Source organism: Arvicola amphibius, chromosome X (assembly GCF_903992535.2).
Source record: "Arvicola amphibius chromosome X, mArvAmp1.2, whole genome shotgun sequence".
Lineage (NCBI taxonomy): Eukaryota > Metazoa > Chordata > Mammalia > Rodentia > Cricetidae > Arvicola > Arvicola amphibius.
The window spans coordinates 21,596,530-21,612,125 of NC_052065.1; the positions used below are offsets into that span (position 1 = coordinate 21,596,530).

At 38.8% G+C, this 15,596-nt stretch overlaps 1 protein-coding gene across 6 annotated transcripts in view; it reads left to right on the plus strand.

The window, feature by feature from the left end:
* Nucleotides 1-15,596, plus strand: part of Fam120c (family with sequence similarity 120C) — a 137,623-nt gene that overhangs the window by 87,323 nt on the left and 34,704 nt on the right. The window contains exons 11-12 of one of the 6 annotated variants that reach the window (XM_038316000.1): nucleotides 6,916-7,028; nucleotides 7,478-7,705. The exons of 3 other annotated variants lie outside the window; for them this stretch is intronic. In XM_038316000.1, the coding sequence (XP_038171928.1) occupies nucleotides 6,916-7,028; nucleotides 7,478-7,542 (178 nt within the window). In that variant the 3' untranslated portion in view covers nucleotides 7,543-7,705. Of the gene's footprint in view, nucleotides 1-186; nucleotides 782-6,915; nucleotides 7,029-7,477; nucleotides 7,706-15,596 lie in introns of those variants that run through there. 2 more of the 6 variants (XM_038316001.1, XM_038316004.1) reach the window with 2 other exon arrangements.

Consider the following 15,596-nt stretch of genomic DNA (forward strand, 5'->3'; position numbering starts at 1 on the left):
GTAAGACATCTTCTTTATGTGATTTTTTTTTATAGCATTTCGAGGTGAAGAGATTTTTGTTTTATGCTTGACTTAGCCTTCAGAAACCTTAAGAATGGATATCATATGGATATGGATAGTCTCCGTGTATGATCCCATGTCACCATTAATACATGCATGACTTCATTTTATTTCATTTTTTTGTAGATTCTTTTTATGTGGACGAGTGTTTGCCTGCAGCTATGCTTGTACACCGTGTGCATGCAGTGCCCCCAGAGGCTAGGAGAGGCTTTGCATCCCCCAGAACAGGAGTGACAGATACTGTGATGGGTGCTGGGAGTCAAATTCCAGGTCCTCTGGAAAAGCAGCAAGTGCTCCTAAATCACCTAACCATCTCTCCAGCCCTGCTTTGTTTGATTTCACTTTAGTTTTTGTTGCCAAGAGTCCTCATTCGTTGTTTAATTTTTTGATTAGCTAACCTGTTACCAAGATCCCTTCTTTTTCATGCATCCTTTGCCGTGATTGATCTTCTCCCCCACCCCTCCTCTCTTGCATCTCTTTTCATCCTCCCTAGCTAACCCTCCCCCATATCCCCTTTGCCATTTCATTTCACATGTATTGTACTATCCTCTTCCACTTAGAGCCCTCTTCTCCCTTCTAGGACCCATTTCTAGTATCTTGACCACATACACACTCACTTCCACCTAAATACACATATATAAAAATTGCCAGGTAATATAGTATATTAGAGAAAATGTGGTGTTTCTCTTTCCAACTTTAGGATACTTTACACATCATTCTGTTTCTTGCATTTCTTTCTTCTTTCTTTCTTTGATTTGTAATTTTTATATTAGTTTATTCTAATGGTGTCTTAGTTAGGGTTGCTGTTATTGTGATGAAAACCAAGACTAAAGCAACTTGGGAAGGAAAGGGTTTATCTGGTTATACTTCCATGTCAAAGGAAGTCAGGACAAGAACTCAAACAGACAAGATCCTGGAGGCAGGAGCAGATGCAGAGGCCATGCAGAGGCACTGCTTACTGGCTTGCTTCCCTTGACTTGCTCAGCCTGCTTTCTTATAGAACCCAGGACTACAAGGCCAGGGATGGCACCACCCACCATGGACTGGGCCCGCCCCCACTGGTCACTAATTGAGAAAATGCCTTACAATTGGATCTCATGGAAGCATTTCCTCAACTGAGACTCCTTCCTCTCTGATGACTCTAGCTTGCGTCAAGTTGACACACAACCAGCCAGTCCGAATAGACTCTTGTTGTATTACTAAGCTTGTCTGAACTCCTGTGCTCAAGCCATCCTCTCTACTCAACCTTCCTGGGGGATTGGGCATAGATAAGCATAGATAAGCATAGATCGTCATGCCTATATCCATTTAGTGTTATTTTTTTAATCTGCCCACATTCGTGTATACATAAATATTAATACTATTTTCACAGTATTTTACTGATTAACTGATGTATGATTCTTCAAAGTTCTTTGGGAGTTCATTCCATGAGTTCAAAAACTACTTTTTAAAAACTGTATTTATTGATTTTGTGCATACAGGCATTTGGTTGCATGCATGTCTGTGCACCACATCCATGCAGTTCCCACAGAGGTCAGAAGAAGCTGTCAGAGTCTTGAGAATGGAGTTATAGATGATTGTGAGCCGCCATGTGGGTAATAGGGAATGAAACCATTGAGCTCTCTGTATAACTCCCAGGAAACACTTTCATGAGAGGTTTATTATAGTGTTCCTTTATCAGTATATCTGGAGGATCCAGAATATAACTTCTGGATCCTATAAAATAGTGGTTCTCAGCTTTCCTAATGCTGTGACCCTTTCATACCATTTCTCATGTTGTGGTGATCCCAACCATAAAATTATTTTAGTTGCTACTTCACTACTGTAATTTTGCTACTATTATGAATTGTGATGTAAATATTTTTGGAGATAGAGATTTGTCCAAAGGATCCCGACCCACAAGTCGAGAACCACTACTATAAAATATGCCTGGAAAGTTTTCACTAAATATTGCCAAATTGCTGTAGAATGTAGCTATACTAATTCACTACTTGGAATAACACTTAGGTTTTTCTGTTTCTTCATATTTCCAGTAATAATTGTCATATAATCAAAATTCAGCTGATTTCATGCAATATCTTGTCATTTGTTTTTCTTTAACCACCGATGAGGATGATCTTTGCTTTTGTTTTTCCTTTGCCAAAGATTAAATGCAAAGCAGTTGTTCTAACCCTTAAACTACACAGCATGCCTGTTTTTCTGGTTTTGTGCCTGTTAGCAATTTGAGGTTCCTGGTTATTTTAACTGTCAATTTTTTTAATTACTTAATTCTATATCTATTGGTGTTTTGACTGCATGCTTGTGTTGTGTACCACATGCGTGTCTGGTGCCTTTGGAGGCCAAAGAAGGCATTGGATCCCCTGGAATTGGAGTGGCAGATGGTTGCGAGCTGCCATACTAGTGCTGGGAATTGAAATTCAGTCCACTAGAAGAGCAGCTAGTGCTCTTAACTGCTGAGCCATCATTCCAGCCCCTTATAAAAACTTTTTGCTATGTCAGGTGTGGTGGTGCACACCTTTCGTCCCAGCACTTTGAAGGCAGAGGCAGGTGGATCCCTGAGTTCAAGGCCAGCCTGGTCTATATAGTGAGCTTCAGGACAGCTAGGACTACATAGAGAGATCCTGTCTAAAAACAAAGAACCAAAACTTAAATATAAGATTCTAGCATTTATTTCTATTTTATGTGCATGTGTGTTTGCCTGAATGTATGCATTGTTCCATGTGTGTGAAGATGCTCATGGAAGCCAGAGGGTATCAGATCCCCTGGAATTAGAGTTATAGGTGGTTGTGAGCCACCTGATATGGATGCTGGGGACTGAACCCAGGTCCTCTGCAAGAATAGCACGTGCTTTTAATTGCTGAGCCATCTCTCTAGCACCCACTTGAGCTTTCTTCTCTGGAATGTTCACATCTATTTATTTTGCAAACTCTGTTAGATTACTTTTCTTTTTTTGCTGATTGCACAAGTGCCTTGTGAGATACATAGCAGAAATCTTTTATATTCTTATGCATGTGTTTTAATTTCAAAATCTTTTCCAGTCAATTTGTTCAAATTTTATATACAGTATCCTTTATTAAATAGAATTAGTTCATTTTTCTAAACTTTTCATTATTATAATTTTCCATATACAGAAAAATTAGAATAATGTACATCAATATGACCACTACCTGTAGTCTACTATTAATATCGTACTATAGATATTTTATCCATACACTATTCACCTGTTCATCTCTAGTTTTTATTTATCCTTTTTGATAGATTACTAAGTAAAGTGCAGATATTAATATGTTTTTCTCCTTACTGAGAAGCACATATTTTGGTTTGTCAAACCCAGTAACTTCACATAGAGTTTGATATCTTATTTAATAAATTCTTCCCATTCCCTGCATCATAAAGATATTTTTATGTAACACTTTCCAGGTAAAGTTTTCAATGTAGTGGATATTTATCTTAGGTTTGCAGAAAAAAGGATCTTAACTTTCTTTTCTCTACATACTAAACAAGATCCTCATTTCTATGTATTGAATGATAATTTCTTTCTGCATTTAATTGCTAGCCTAACTCAACCTCCTTTCTCTAGACACATGTGCACATGGAGTGCAGACACACACAGATAGACACACGCACACCAGTCTATTCACATGGAGTGCAGACACGCATAGATAGGCACGCGCACATCAGTCTATTCACATGGAGTGCAGACACGCACAGATAGACACGCGCACACCAGTCTATTCACATGGAGTGCAGACACGCACAGATAGACACGCGCACACCAGTCTATTCACATGGAGTGCAGACACGCTCAGATAGACACGCGCACACCAGTCTATTCATTGATTCTGTTTTCTTCCATTGGCTATTTCATCTTTCATCAATAGTACATTGGGTTAGTTATTAAGGGTTTATAATTTTTATAATTTTCTTTAATATTAGGTAGGATAAGTTACTCTGTATTTCTTGTTTCAGTTTTACAGTTCATAAAATTTTTAAAATATATATTATGTAATTTAATTTGTATAAAATATTATTGCAGTTTAATTTGACATTGGATTGATTAATTTAGGGACATTGATATCTTTATGATGTTAAGTCTTAGTATCCAAAGATCACAGTTTACCTCTCCTATTTATCCGGGTCAAATTAAGAGACAGTATCTGAAAGCCAAATTGCCTTGTATTAATCAGTACCCCAAAGTTTATTATATCCTCAAGAACAGGTAGTATTCTATTTCCTACCATGTGCCTTTATTGAGGATGATGTTCCTAATCCTTATAATCATACCAAATAGCAGGTCTGACATATATTGACTCATAAATAAGGAAACCAGCTGAGACAGCAGCAACTAACAGTAATGATATAACAAGATACAATATTTAGAGGGTTTAAAGCCCTATTTTTCTGACTAGCAATTCCTGTTTCTTTAAGAGGATAAATAGTTCAATGCAGTTTTGGACTAGTGAGATGGCTCATAAAAGTCCATGTCATCAAGCCTTACGAGTGGATCTTGTTCCCTGGAACCTACATGGTAGGAGGTAAGGAGGTGAGAATTAACTCCTGCAAGTTGTTCTCTGACCACACACATATGCACATGCAGGTGTATACACACACACATACATACACACACACACAATTAAAACAGTAAGAAATATTCTTAAAACAATTAATATAGAACCTGATGAAATTTTTGAAAAATTAACTTCAAATGGAGATTAAGCTTAAATGTCATATTGCTTAAATGTGACATACCAATATCAAGTAAACTCTGTATGAACATTGAACTATAGCCTCCTTGAATACCAGGAGTCTGTACTTCTCAATTACTTCATATAATTATAATTAAAAGATACCTCCGATGGAAATATAGTAATACTGAAAAAATTGTGATTGAAATATATGTTCATAAAGTTCTTCGTAGTGCTAGAAGAAGAATCTTTTAGGAAAGCCTGTTTTAGAAAAGGTATACTTTTGTATATGTAATAGTCATCACTGAGAAGGGATACTGAAAACCTGTCAGAGTTTTGAGGTGAATCTAGCCTTGTTGAATATGGAGAGGCATGCATTAATACCATATCCTTTCTAGCAAAAGTTTATCCAAATCTAAACCATTGCCCAAAGTTCACATGATGGCCCACAACCATCTGTAACTCCAGTTCCAGGGGATCCAAAGCCCTCTTCTGACCTCCACAGGGAGTACACATGTATGTAGTACACAGACATACATGCAAAACATGCATACACATAAGTAAATATGAAAATTTTCAACTTACCTAGTGAAAACTAGAAAACAAAACATCATTACATATTTCTTCTGTATGTCCTAATGACATACCACAAATAAAAAAAAAACATTTATTCCATGAAATCTACAGGGCCAGCAAGATGGCTCAGCAGCTAAAGGCATCTGCCAGCAAACTTGATAACCTCTGTTTAAACTGAAGACCCACATAGTGGAAAAAACGAACTGACACCCACAAGCTGAGTCCCTCTGACTTCCACACACACATGTGCACACACACATGTGCATACACACACACACTGCAAGTTCGGAACATTTTTAAAAATTTGTAAAAATAGATTCTACTAAAAGAAGATTTTAGTGGCTGGCATAGGGGCTTCTTCTTCTACAGAGGCTCATGGAAAGAAAGGATTAGTTGCATTTTCCTTGATCAGAAAAGTGATTAACACCATAGGCAGCCCCAGAAGCCATTTCTTCCCACAGTCACACTGTCATAGTACTTGGGGGTAACTAGACATCTTGAGGTGAGCAGCTTCTGCCAGGAAGGATAGAGGAAGAACAATAGAAGAAGCCAAGCAAACTCTTACAGACATGAGGAGGATTGTGAAAGCTTCAGCCTGTGATTTCACTAATGTGTTCAGATGACTGACTAGCTGACATAAACGACCTTGGTCCTACTGGTGAACTCTACAAACAGTACTCTAGAAATGGTATTCCTGCTACTGCGGCCTTTCAGTTTGTGGCTTTGCCCAGCGGAAGTTGTGTTAATTGAAGCATAAAGCAGTGTAAGAAACTCTCTTAAAACAGTGGGACTATAATTGGGCCCAGTGTTGCTTACTGTTTAAACTAACATTTTCATTATGTTCTTAAGACATGTTAATTTTAAAGCTGATGCTGGTGTCAGTTCAACTAAAACATCCGAAGTTATTATTGAAATGCTATATAACAGGAATAGTTGAGCATGAAATAGAGACAATGAATCTAGTTACTGATATACTATAAATTACATTTATATTCATTTTTCTTGCTAGATGTGGGAGAAGAGATTATTACATAGTTAATCAAATACATAAAAATAGAGGGAAGTAATGTGCAGGAAAGTCGAGTTATTGTTTTGTTATACAATGAAGAGTTCAGCTAATCCACTTAAATGCTGTTAACTTAGTAATGTGAAATAGTTGTCAAGCAAGTTAAGTGATTCTTGTTTTTCTTGAAAAAATTAAAATATGTAAATCCACACACTAGTGAAGGTGAAGGAATTAGAACTGAATTCTACATAGACGATAGCTTTTCTAACGGAAGTAGACAGGTAGCTTCAACAAGAAAGAAAGTCGAGGGCTGGAGAGATGGCTCAGAGGTTAAGAGCATTGCCTGCTCTTCCAAAGGTCCTGAGTTCAATTCCCAGCAACCACATGGTGGCTCACAACCATCTGTAATGGGGTCTGGTGCCCTCTTCTGGCCTGCAGGCATACACACAGACAGAATATTGTATACATAATAAATATTTTTTTAAAAAAAGAAAGAAAGTCGAAATCTTCTCAAGGCATCAATAGTCTATAGTTTGAGTCAAGATCACTCCCTTACCCTCACCTCTATTAAAGTGGGTCTATTTCAAGCAGGAATAGCCGAGAAGACAGGGATTCCTTCTCCCAGCTCCTATTCTTGGGCTGTTATTTTACCCTGGAAAGGGAAGGCTGTCATTTGTCATCAGTCCCACCCCTGTGTCCAGGTAAGTGTGGCCAAGAGGATTACTGACCTCAAACTCACTCATAACGGCAGAATCTCTAATCCTTTGCTTCTCAACCTTCCCAGTGCTACAACCCTTTAATACAGTTCCTCATGTTGTGGTGGTCCCCAGCCATAAAACTAGTTTCATTGCTACTTCATAACTGTGATCTTGCCAGTTATGAACTGTAATATAAATACGTGATTTGCACGATATCTGATATGCAACCCCTGTGAAGGGTTTGAGACCCACAGGTTGAGAACCTCTGCGCTAATCCAAGAGAAGCCAATGGATGATAAATGAGGCTCTAATTGTCTCCTAGTAGCACATATGTTGGAAGGAGTTTTCACAGTGGCAGGCGTAAGCTGCAAATTCTTTAGCAAACCAGTAACTTGCTTACCATGAGTGACAGATAGTCAAGTTAGGGTAAAACAAAAGAAATCTTTCAACAGGCATCAAATGCTGCATTATGCATGGAAGGTGGACTTCACTCAACAAGAGAGCAGCTGACTACTAATGCCGACCATCCCTGATCAATCTACAGGTCTCCTAAAGCCATGCTAAAAAACACAAGTATGAAGAATGGATGAGGAAAATGTGGTACATTTATACAATGGAGTACTGCAGCAGAAAAAAATAATGACATCTTGAATTTTGCAGGCAAATGGATGGAGCTAGAAAACATTGTTTTGAGTGAGGTAACCCAGACACAGAAAGACAATTATCACATGTACTCACTCATAGGTGGTTTTTAAACATAAAGCAAAGAAAGCCAGCCTAGAAACCACAATCCCAGAGAACTTAGACAACAATGAGGACCCTAAGATAGACTTAGATCTAATCTACATGGGAAGTAGAAAGTAGAAGAAGACAAGATCTCCTGAGTAAATTGGGAGCATGGGGACCTTGGGAGAGGGTTGAAGGGGAGGGGAGCAGAGAAAAATGTAGAGCTGAATAAAAATAATAAAAAAGAAAAGAAGATAGAAATTGAAAAAGAAACACAAGCATGTGGCAAACAGTAAATAGTTCACACTTTTAAAGGGGACTAGACACAATCCGGGTAGTGGTGGCGAGACAAGCCTAGTCTACAAGAGCTAGTTCCAGGACAGGTCCCAAAGCTACAGAGAAACCCTGTCTCAAACAAACAAACAAACAAACAAACAAACAAACAAACAAACAAAAAAAGGAGACTAAATGCTTAAAAGCAGTATAAATATTTTCAAGGAACTAAATGGAGAACTGGGGATATAGATGTGTAATGGTGGTATCCTTGCTCAGATACACAAAGCCCCAAGTTTAAATTCCACTTTGGGGAAGAAAAAACTCTCCTGAATAAAACCAGGCATGCAAAGTTAAATGAAGGGATAATAACCTACCTTATTGTGATAATTAATCTTGATCATCAACCCGATAAACTTGAAAAACACCTAGGAGATTAGTAAAGCCCACCTCTAAGGATATCTGAGGACAGGACCAGAGACATTTAGATCATGAAGGCTCTAACCTTCGTGTTCTTTAATACACTGATTAATTCAGAATATGACGATTCTACTGGGAGATGGTAGAGCTGTGGCAGTTGAGGCCTGGCTAAGAGGAATTAAATCGTCGGGTGGGCAGGGATGCCTTCCCTCGGCCCCTTTGTGTTTCTCTTCTGCCCAGACTCTCCCCGTCATCATGTGAGCTGCTTTACCAATCCCTTCCTTATCTCCCAAACCTCTGAAATCATGAGGAAAATAAATATTTTTCTTTCAAATGGTTTCTGTCAGATGTTTGCGTATAAATAAAACTAGCTAACACACTCATCAAATGCCCAATGGCAATACAAAGGAGCTGGTAAAAGGAACCAAGTAGGTATTTTGGAGTTGAAAAGTGTGGTAAGCGAAGCGACACATTTACTGGAGAAGAATCACAGTAGATATGTGCTGCCAAGGAAAAGAAAACATACTTTTGAAAAGAACTTAGTTAAGATTGTGTGAGCAGAGAGACTTTGAAAAATAAGTCACACCATCAGTGCATACATAATGATCATACCAGAAGAGGAGTAAAGGAAACAGAAGAGAGAGGGAAAATAGCTGAATTTCAAGTTGGATGGTGGTGGCACACACACCTATAATCTAAGCACTTGGAAGGCAGAGACAGGTGGGTCTCTGAGTTCGAGGCCAGCCTGGTCTACATAGTGAGTTCCAGGACAACCAGAGCTGTTACGCAGAGAAACCCTGTCTTGAAAAACAGAAAAAAAAAGGGTGAATTCTCCAAGTTTGATGAAAAACACAATTTTATATGTTCAAGAAGCTCAATGAAGTAGAAATAGCACGAGCACAGAGAACAACCTCTGACATACTGTTAATATGAGAATGACAAGGGCTTGCATAGCATGAGAAGAAAACAGTTCAGCACGTAGAGCAGAGCACAAGCTAAGACTTCATAGCAGAAACAGTGGAGGCTAAAGACAACATTCAGTATGCTCAGATACAGCATTGTCAATTAGAAACTATAACTTAATTTATAATTATAATTAAATTACAATTATAAATCTTTATATCTATCAGAACTGTTTAGAAATGAAGACAGAATAAAGATATTCAAGATAAAAGAAGACTGAGAGAATTGATTACTAGTATTTACCTTAGGAAAAAAAATACAGAAGTTCTATGGGTTGAAAGCAAGGCAGATGCCTATAATCGCTGCACTTGAAAGGTTGAGACAGGAGTTCAAGGTCACCCTTGGCTTCATAGCAAGTTTGAAGGCAGACCTTTTCTCAAAACTCCAAAACAAAAAAGTAACAACAGTTTTTCAACTCGACACATTTTCACAGTTTCTGCCAATTTGAGAACAATATAATTGCATATGTTCTTGTTTTAAAAGTTATTGCATACAGGTATGTATATAACTATGTTGTTGAGCATATCACATAAAGAAAGTGGGAGGGGCAAAGGATTATCTGGAATAAGAAGATGACACCATAGGATGCCCACAATGAGAAATGAAGGGAACCAAAAGCGATTGAGGTAAAACAACAGCTATACCCACATGCTTTGCTTCCCTTCTCTCACCTTTTTAAAGAAATATAAGATAAATAAATGAATTTTAAAATATATGATTATACATTATCAGTATTTTACAGGACTTATATAGATGTAATAATATATATAACAAAAATACTTCAAACAAAAAAAGGAAGAATTGGAGCTATATAGGAATAAAATTTCTGGAATGAAGTTAGTATTTATCTGAACTAGGTACAGATAAGCTTATATATATATAGAGAGAGTATATATATATACATATATATATATATATACACTCTAGAGAAACTAACACAAAATTTTTACTTAAAATGATAAGAAAACATTATTTGAACTTTATTAAATATGTATATATGCCAGGTGGTGGTGGTGCACACCTTTGATCCCAGCACTCAGAAAGCAGAGGCAAGCAGATCTCTGTAAGTTCAAAGCTAGCCTGGTCTACAGAGGAAGTTCCAGGACAGACTCCAAAACTACACAGAGAAATCCTGTCTTGAATAAAAACATATATAGTATATGTAATATATAAGTATATGTATATACCTGCGCCATACACAATCCAACAAAACCAACAAATCAACAGTGCCAGGCCTGAGAAACCCCACTTCAAATTGTTGGGCAAGGGAGTTCAAGAGACACCTAAAACTTAGGCTATTGCTGTTGTTGTTGGTCATCTCCCAGATCTTGAAGGAAAGCCCTCTTTGCTGAAGATAGCTATGATAGCTGGTTTTGGTTGTCAGTTTGACTCTATCTGGAATTAACTAAAACCCACATGGCCTGGATGCACCTGTGAGGGATTTTTTTTTCTTAATTAAATCAATTGAAATGGGAAGACCCACTTCTAATATGGATCTTTTAGGGTGGAATGATCCACTTTTAATCTGGGCCACACCTTCTGCTGAAAGCCTATATAAAGGAGCAGAGAAAAATGTAGAGCTCAATAAAAATAATAAAAAAAAGAAAAGAAGATAGAACTTGAAAAAGAAGCACAAGTATGTGGCAGTAAACACTAAATAATTCATGCTTTTAAAGGAGACTAGACACAAGCCGGGTAGTGGTGTAGCACACCTTTAATCCCAACACTCAGGAGGCAGAGGCAGGCGGATCTCTGAGAGTTCAAGGCCAGCCTTGTCTACAGTACAAGTTCTAGGAGAGCCAAATCTGTTACACAGAGAAGCCCTGTCTCGAAAAACAAACACACAAACAAAAAGGACACAGGAGAAGGAAACTCCTTTTGCCTGCTTGCTCTCACCTTGCTAGCAAGTCCATCTCTTCACTGGTATTAGAGCCTACTTCTTCAGGATTCTGGTGTATACTGAAGACCAGCTGAGACATCCGGCCTCGGGAGCTGAACAACACATGATTCTTGGATCTTCTGTCGTAGACAGCCATTGTTGGACTAGCTTGACCACAGCTAGCAAGCCATTCTAATAAATCTAATATACATATGTGTGTGTGTATATATTCATTGTATAGGCTCAATTCCTCAAACATGTCGGTTCAGTTCCTGATGGTGTGGTGACCCCCGACCATAAAATTACTTTTGTTAACACTCGGGAAGCAGAGGCAGGCAGATCTCTGTTAGTTCGAGGCCAGCCTGGTCTACAGAGCACTCCAGGATAGCCAAGGCTACACAGAAACCCTGTCTTGAAAAACAAACACAAAACGTTATTTTTGTTGCTACTTCGTAACCAATTTTGCTACTATTATGAATCATGATGTAAGTACCTATGTTTTCTGGTGACCCCTGTGAAAGGGTCGTTCAACCCCTAGAGGGATTACCACCCACAGGTTGAGAACCACTGCTCTAGCGAACCCTGACGTATATAACGCCACCCATAGTTTAGACACAAGCCTTGGAGGAGTTGAGCTGAAAATAACCCGAAAGTCTCCTCCCTGAGGACTAGCACTTATAGTATCACATGGAGCTGTGCAATCTGCCAAGGGAGGGAAAGCAATACTCGGCACTGCTAGAAAGCCTGTGAATCACAGTGAGGATTCACACAGCAAGATATGCCCAAGGGTAGGTCGTGGCACATTTGTCATGTGGGTATCCAGCAGCCACCTAATAGAGAATTAGGGCCTGGTGCTCTAAACCTAGCCAGCCATCTGTGGCTGGTGAGGACATGGAATGCAGTAGAACCTCTAACTGCATTCTAAATACCTGTCAGAGGCAGTGTCCCATAAAGTGAAAGAAGAGAAACTAACTCTTTTACCCAAAGTGGGCCTGACTTGTTCCAAAGAGTTCTGATCTCTTTTGATCTGGTCTCTTAAACAGAGGCTGTCCCCTTTATTTTTGAAGAACACAAAAGTTATTTGTCTTAATCTGTTTTCTTTTTTCTTCTTCTTCTTCTTCTTCTTCTTTTTTTTTTTTTTTGGTTTTTCAAGACAGGGTTTCTCTGTGTAACAGCCCTAGCTGTCCTGGAACTAGCTCTTGTGGACCAGGCTGGCCTCAATCTCGCAGAGATCCGCCTGCCTCTGCCTCCCGAGTGCTGGGATTAAAAGTGTGCGCCACCACCACCTAGCTGCCTTAATCTTTTTTTTTGGGGGGGGGGTTTCGAGACAGGGTTTCTCTGTGGCTTTGGAGCCTGTCCTGGAACTAGCTCTTGTAGACCAGGCTGGTCTCGAACTCACAGAAATCCGCCTGCCTCTGCCTCCCGAGTGCTGGGATTAAAGGCGTGCGCCACCTGCCTTAATCTTTTATAGGAGTCTCACAAGGAGGAAATTGTTGTGCTCTCCCTGTTGACTCAGAACAATACAAAAAGCTAAAGAGATACTGTCGATTTACACCCACATGTTGTTTTCAACATTTCTTTTTTGGTAGGGTGGTGTTGATTTTAATACCTTGTGATCTACACAAATGATCTTAGGCCTAGTCATCACATCTTACACAAACATGTTCTGAGTCAGGGGCATAAATAGGTCACAAAAATAATAGAAAATATGCTACATTGAGGAGTCTAAAACATAAGATTGATTACATTGTTTTTCTTAAAGTTCAGTTAATTTGAATCAGAACACAGAATATAAGCAAAATGAGTACATAATTCTATCTGTCTCAGAGCATATTATTTTTTTTGTTTTTGTTTTTTGTTTTTGTTTTTTTTCAAAGCATATTATTAACTGGGTTACAGATTGAGTGAAAATTTGGTTTGTAAAGGCAAGTTACAAGTAATATTTCTAGAAAACTCATTTTAATACTGATCTTTGTATCCACAAACAACTGTAGCACTTGTCCCTCATCAAAGAAGCTTCTTTTATGCAGCAGATGGAGACGATTAGAGAAAGCCACAAAAGATCAAACTGCCCAAACAACCAGCCATAGGGTGCCCATTCCCACTGACATGTCTACAACACGAATACTACACTTAAGGTTCAGAAGAAGGAGTAGAAAGATTGTAAGAGCCAGAAGAACAGGATGACTGCCATAAGATTATATTTTATATATTTGACAGGAAAGCTGCACCCATGGGATCTCAACACTAAAGTCACCTAAACAAGACCTGTACAATTACAATACCAGTTAGCATGCCAACGTTGATGGGGGAAATGTCACAAGGCTTCAACCCTAGATGAAGAGCTGCAGGCTATTAATGGGTGCTGAGAGAAGGAAAATCATGGATTAACCCCCCTGATAGGTCATCCAATTCCAAGTGGTCATCCCTAAACACATACATATATCTGTGACAATAATAGTTACAGAAGAGGTTAATAATTTAGAGTGGGAGAGGACACAGGAGGAGCAATGGGAGAGGGAGACATAGAAGTGTGAGTATATTATCATATCAATAATAACATTAAATTTGCATTTAAATTAGAAATACACCCAAAATGCAGAAATTGTCATATCAAGTAAGGAAACAAGATGCAAGTATATGCTGTTTAGGGGAGGCCCTCTTTGGATGACACAGCACAAGTCAGGACTGGAGAGATGATTGAGCAGTTAAGTTCACTAGCAGCATTTCTAGAGAAGTCAAGTTTGAGTTCCAGGACCCACGTGGCAGCTCAGAGTACAAGTGGATATTAAGTAGACATGGGTTTGGAGAGATGGCTCAGCAATTAAGAGCCCTGGCTGTTCTTGCAGAGAATCTTGAGTTTAGTCTTATGTCCACCTGTAACTTCAGTTCCAGGGGATCGAACACCCTCTTCTGACCTCTCAGGGCACCCGCACCCATGTGGCACGCACTCACACAGGTAGATACACACACATGTAAACAAAAGTAAAATTTAAAGCAGGCAGTGGTAGCTCATGCCTTTAATCCCAGCACTCAGGAGGCAGAGGCAGGCGGATCTCTGTGAGTTCAAGGCCAGCCTGGTCTACAAGAGCTAGTTCCAGGACATGCTCCAAAGCTTCAGAGAAACCCTATCTTGAAAAAAAAAAACTGAAACTCAGCACATTGCTAGTCCTGGCTGTGTGGGCAGCTAAGGAAGGAGAGCAGCCTGAACTTGGTAGATAACTGCCATCCACCCATCCATCCATCAGAAGTGGTGGAGCAAGGGTAGAGTTCAGCACTAATGCAGTTACCTGACATGTATGAGGTCCTGAATCTCCCTAGAACTGCAAACTGGGTAAAGCCAAAGTCAGAAAGAAGGAAACTTGGAAGTCTGTGTTAGTTATAAATGAAATAAGGATACAAAAAGAATAACGTTAAATGTTACACAATTTGGTTCGGGTATTTTAGTAGGATATATTAATTTACGTAAGGGGTCTCATTGTTACTTTCATGCATACTGTAGTTTGGTCATGTTCCCAATACTCTCCCTTGTGATCCTCCTGCCTTGATTAAAAACACAAAAAATAAAAAATAACTATTGATTAAGAAACAAAAAGGAAAGCATCAAATAACTAAAATCAAGAATGATAAAGGGACATAACTAAAGAAAGTGTGGGAATAATATGACAACAAATTAAGTGAGAGAGAAAATTGACAAATAATTTAACCCAAGAAGAAATGTAAATTCTGAGCAAATACATAGCAAGGACTCAGAGTACTAATTAAAATCTACCCATAAAGTAAATACTGGACCCAAACAAATTCATATTATAACCTCCTGTTCGTCAATTTTCCTGAAAAGGACAGAATTTTATTCTTCCAGGCTGAGTCCTACTATACTGAATAAATAGTACTGGTTGGTACCTCAACTGACTCCAGAACTTGATCTGTGGACATAGTTGCTGGGAATGTGAACATGCACACTGGCTCCTCTCCTTTGCTTTGATGCATTCCTATCATTCACTGGGCTGTCGGCTTCCTATTCAGAAAATTGCCAGCATCTTGTTTTTCCTGTTTTCCACATGTCGTTTAGAAGTTTCAGTTTTATGTTAAGACCTTTAGTCCATTTTGATCAAAGTTTTATATAGAATAAGAGTGAGCCAGTTTCATGCTTCTACATGGGGTTACCTAGTTTTCTAAGTACCATTTGTTAAAATGACTCTGGCTTCCAGTGTAATGTTCTTATCACCTTCGCCAAGATTTCAAACTTCTGACACACTTCTTGAAGTACACATACGGTTCTCGATTTCCACCCCTTTGCTATACATGCC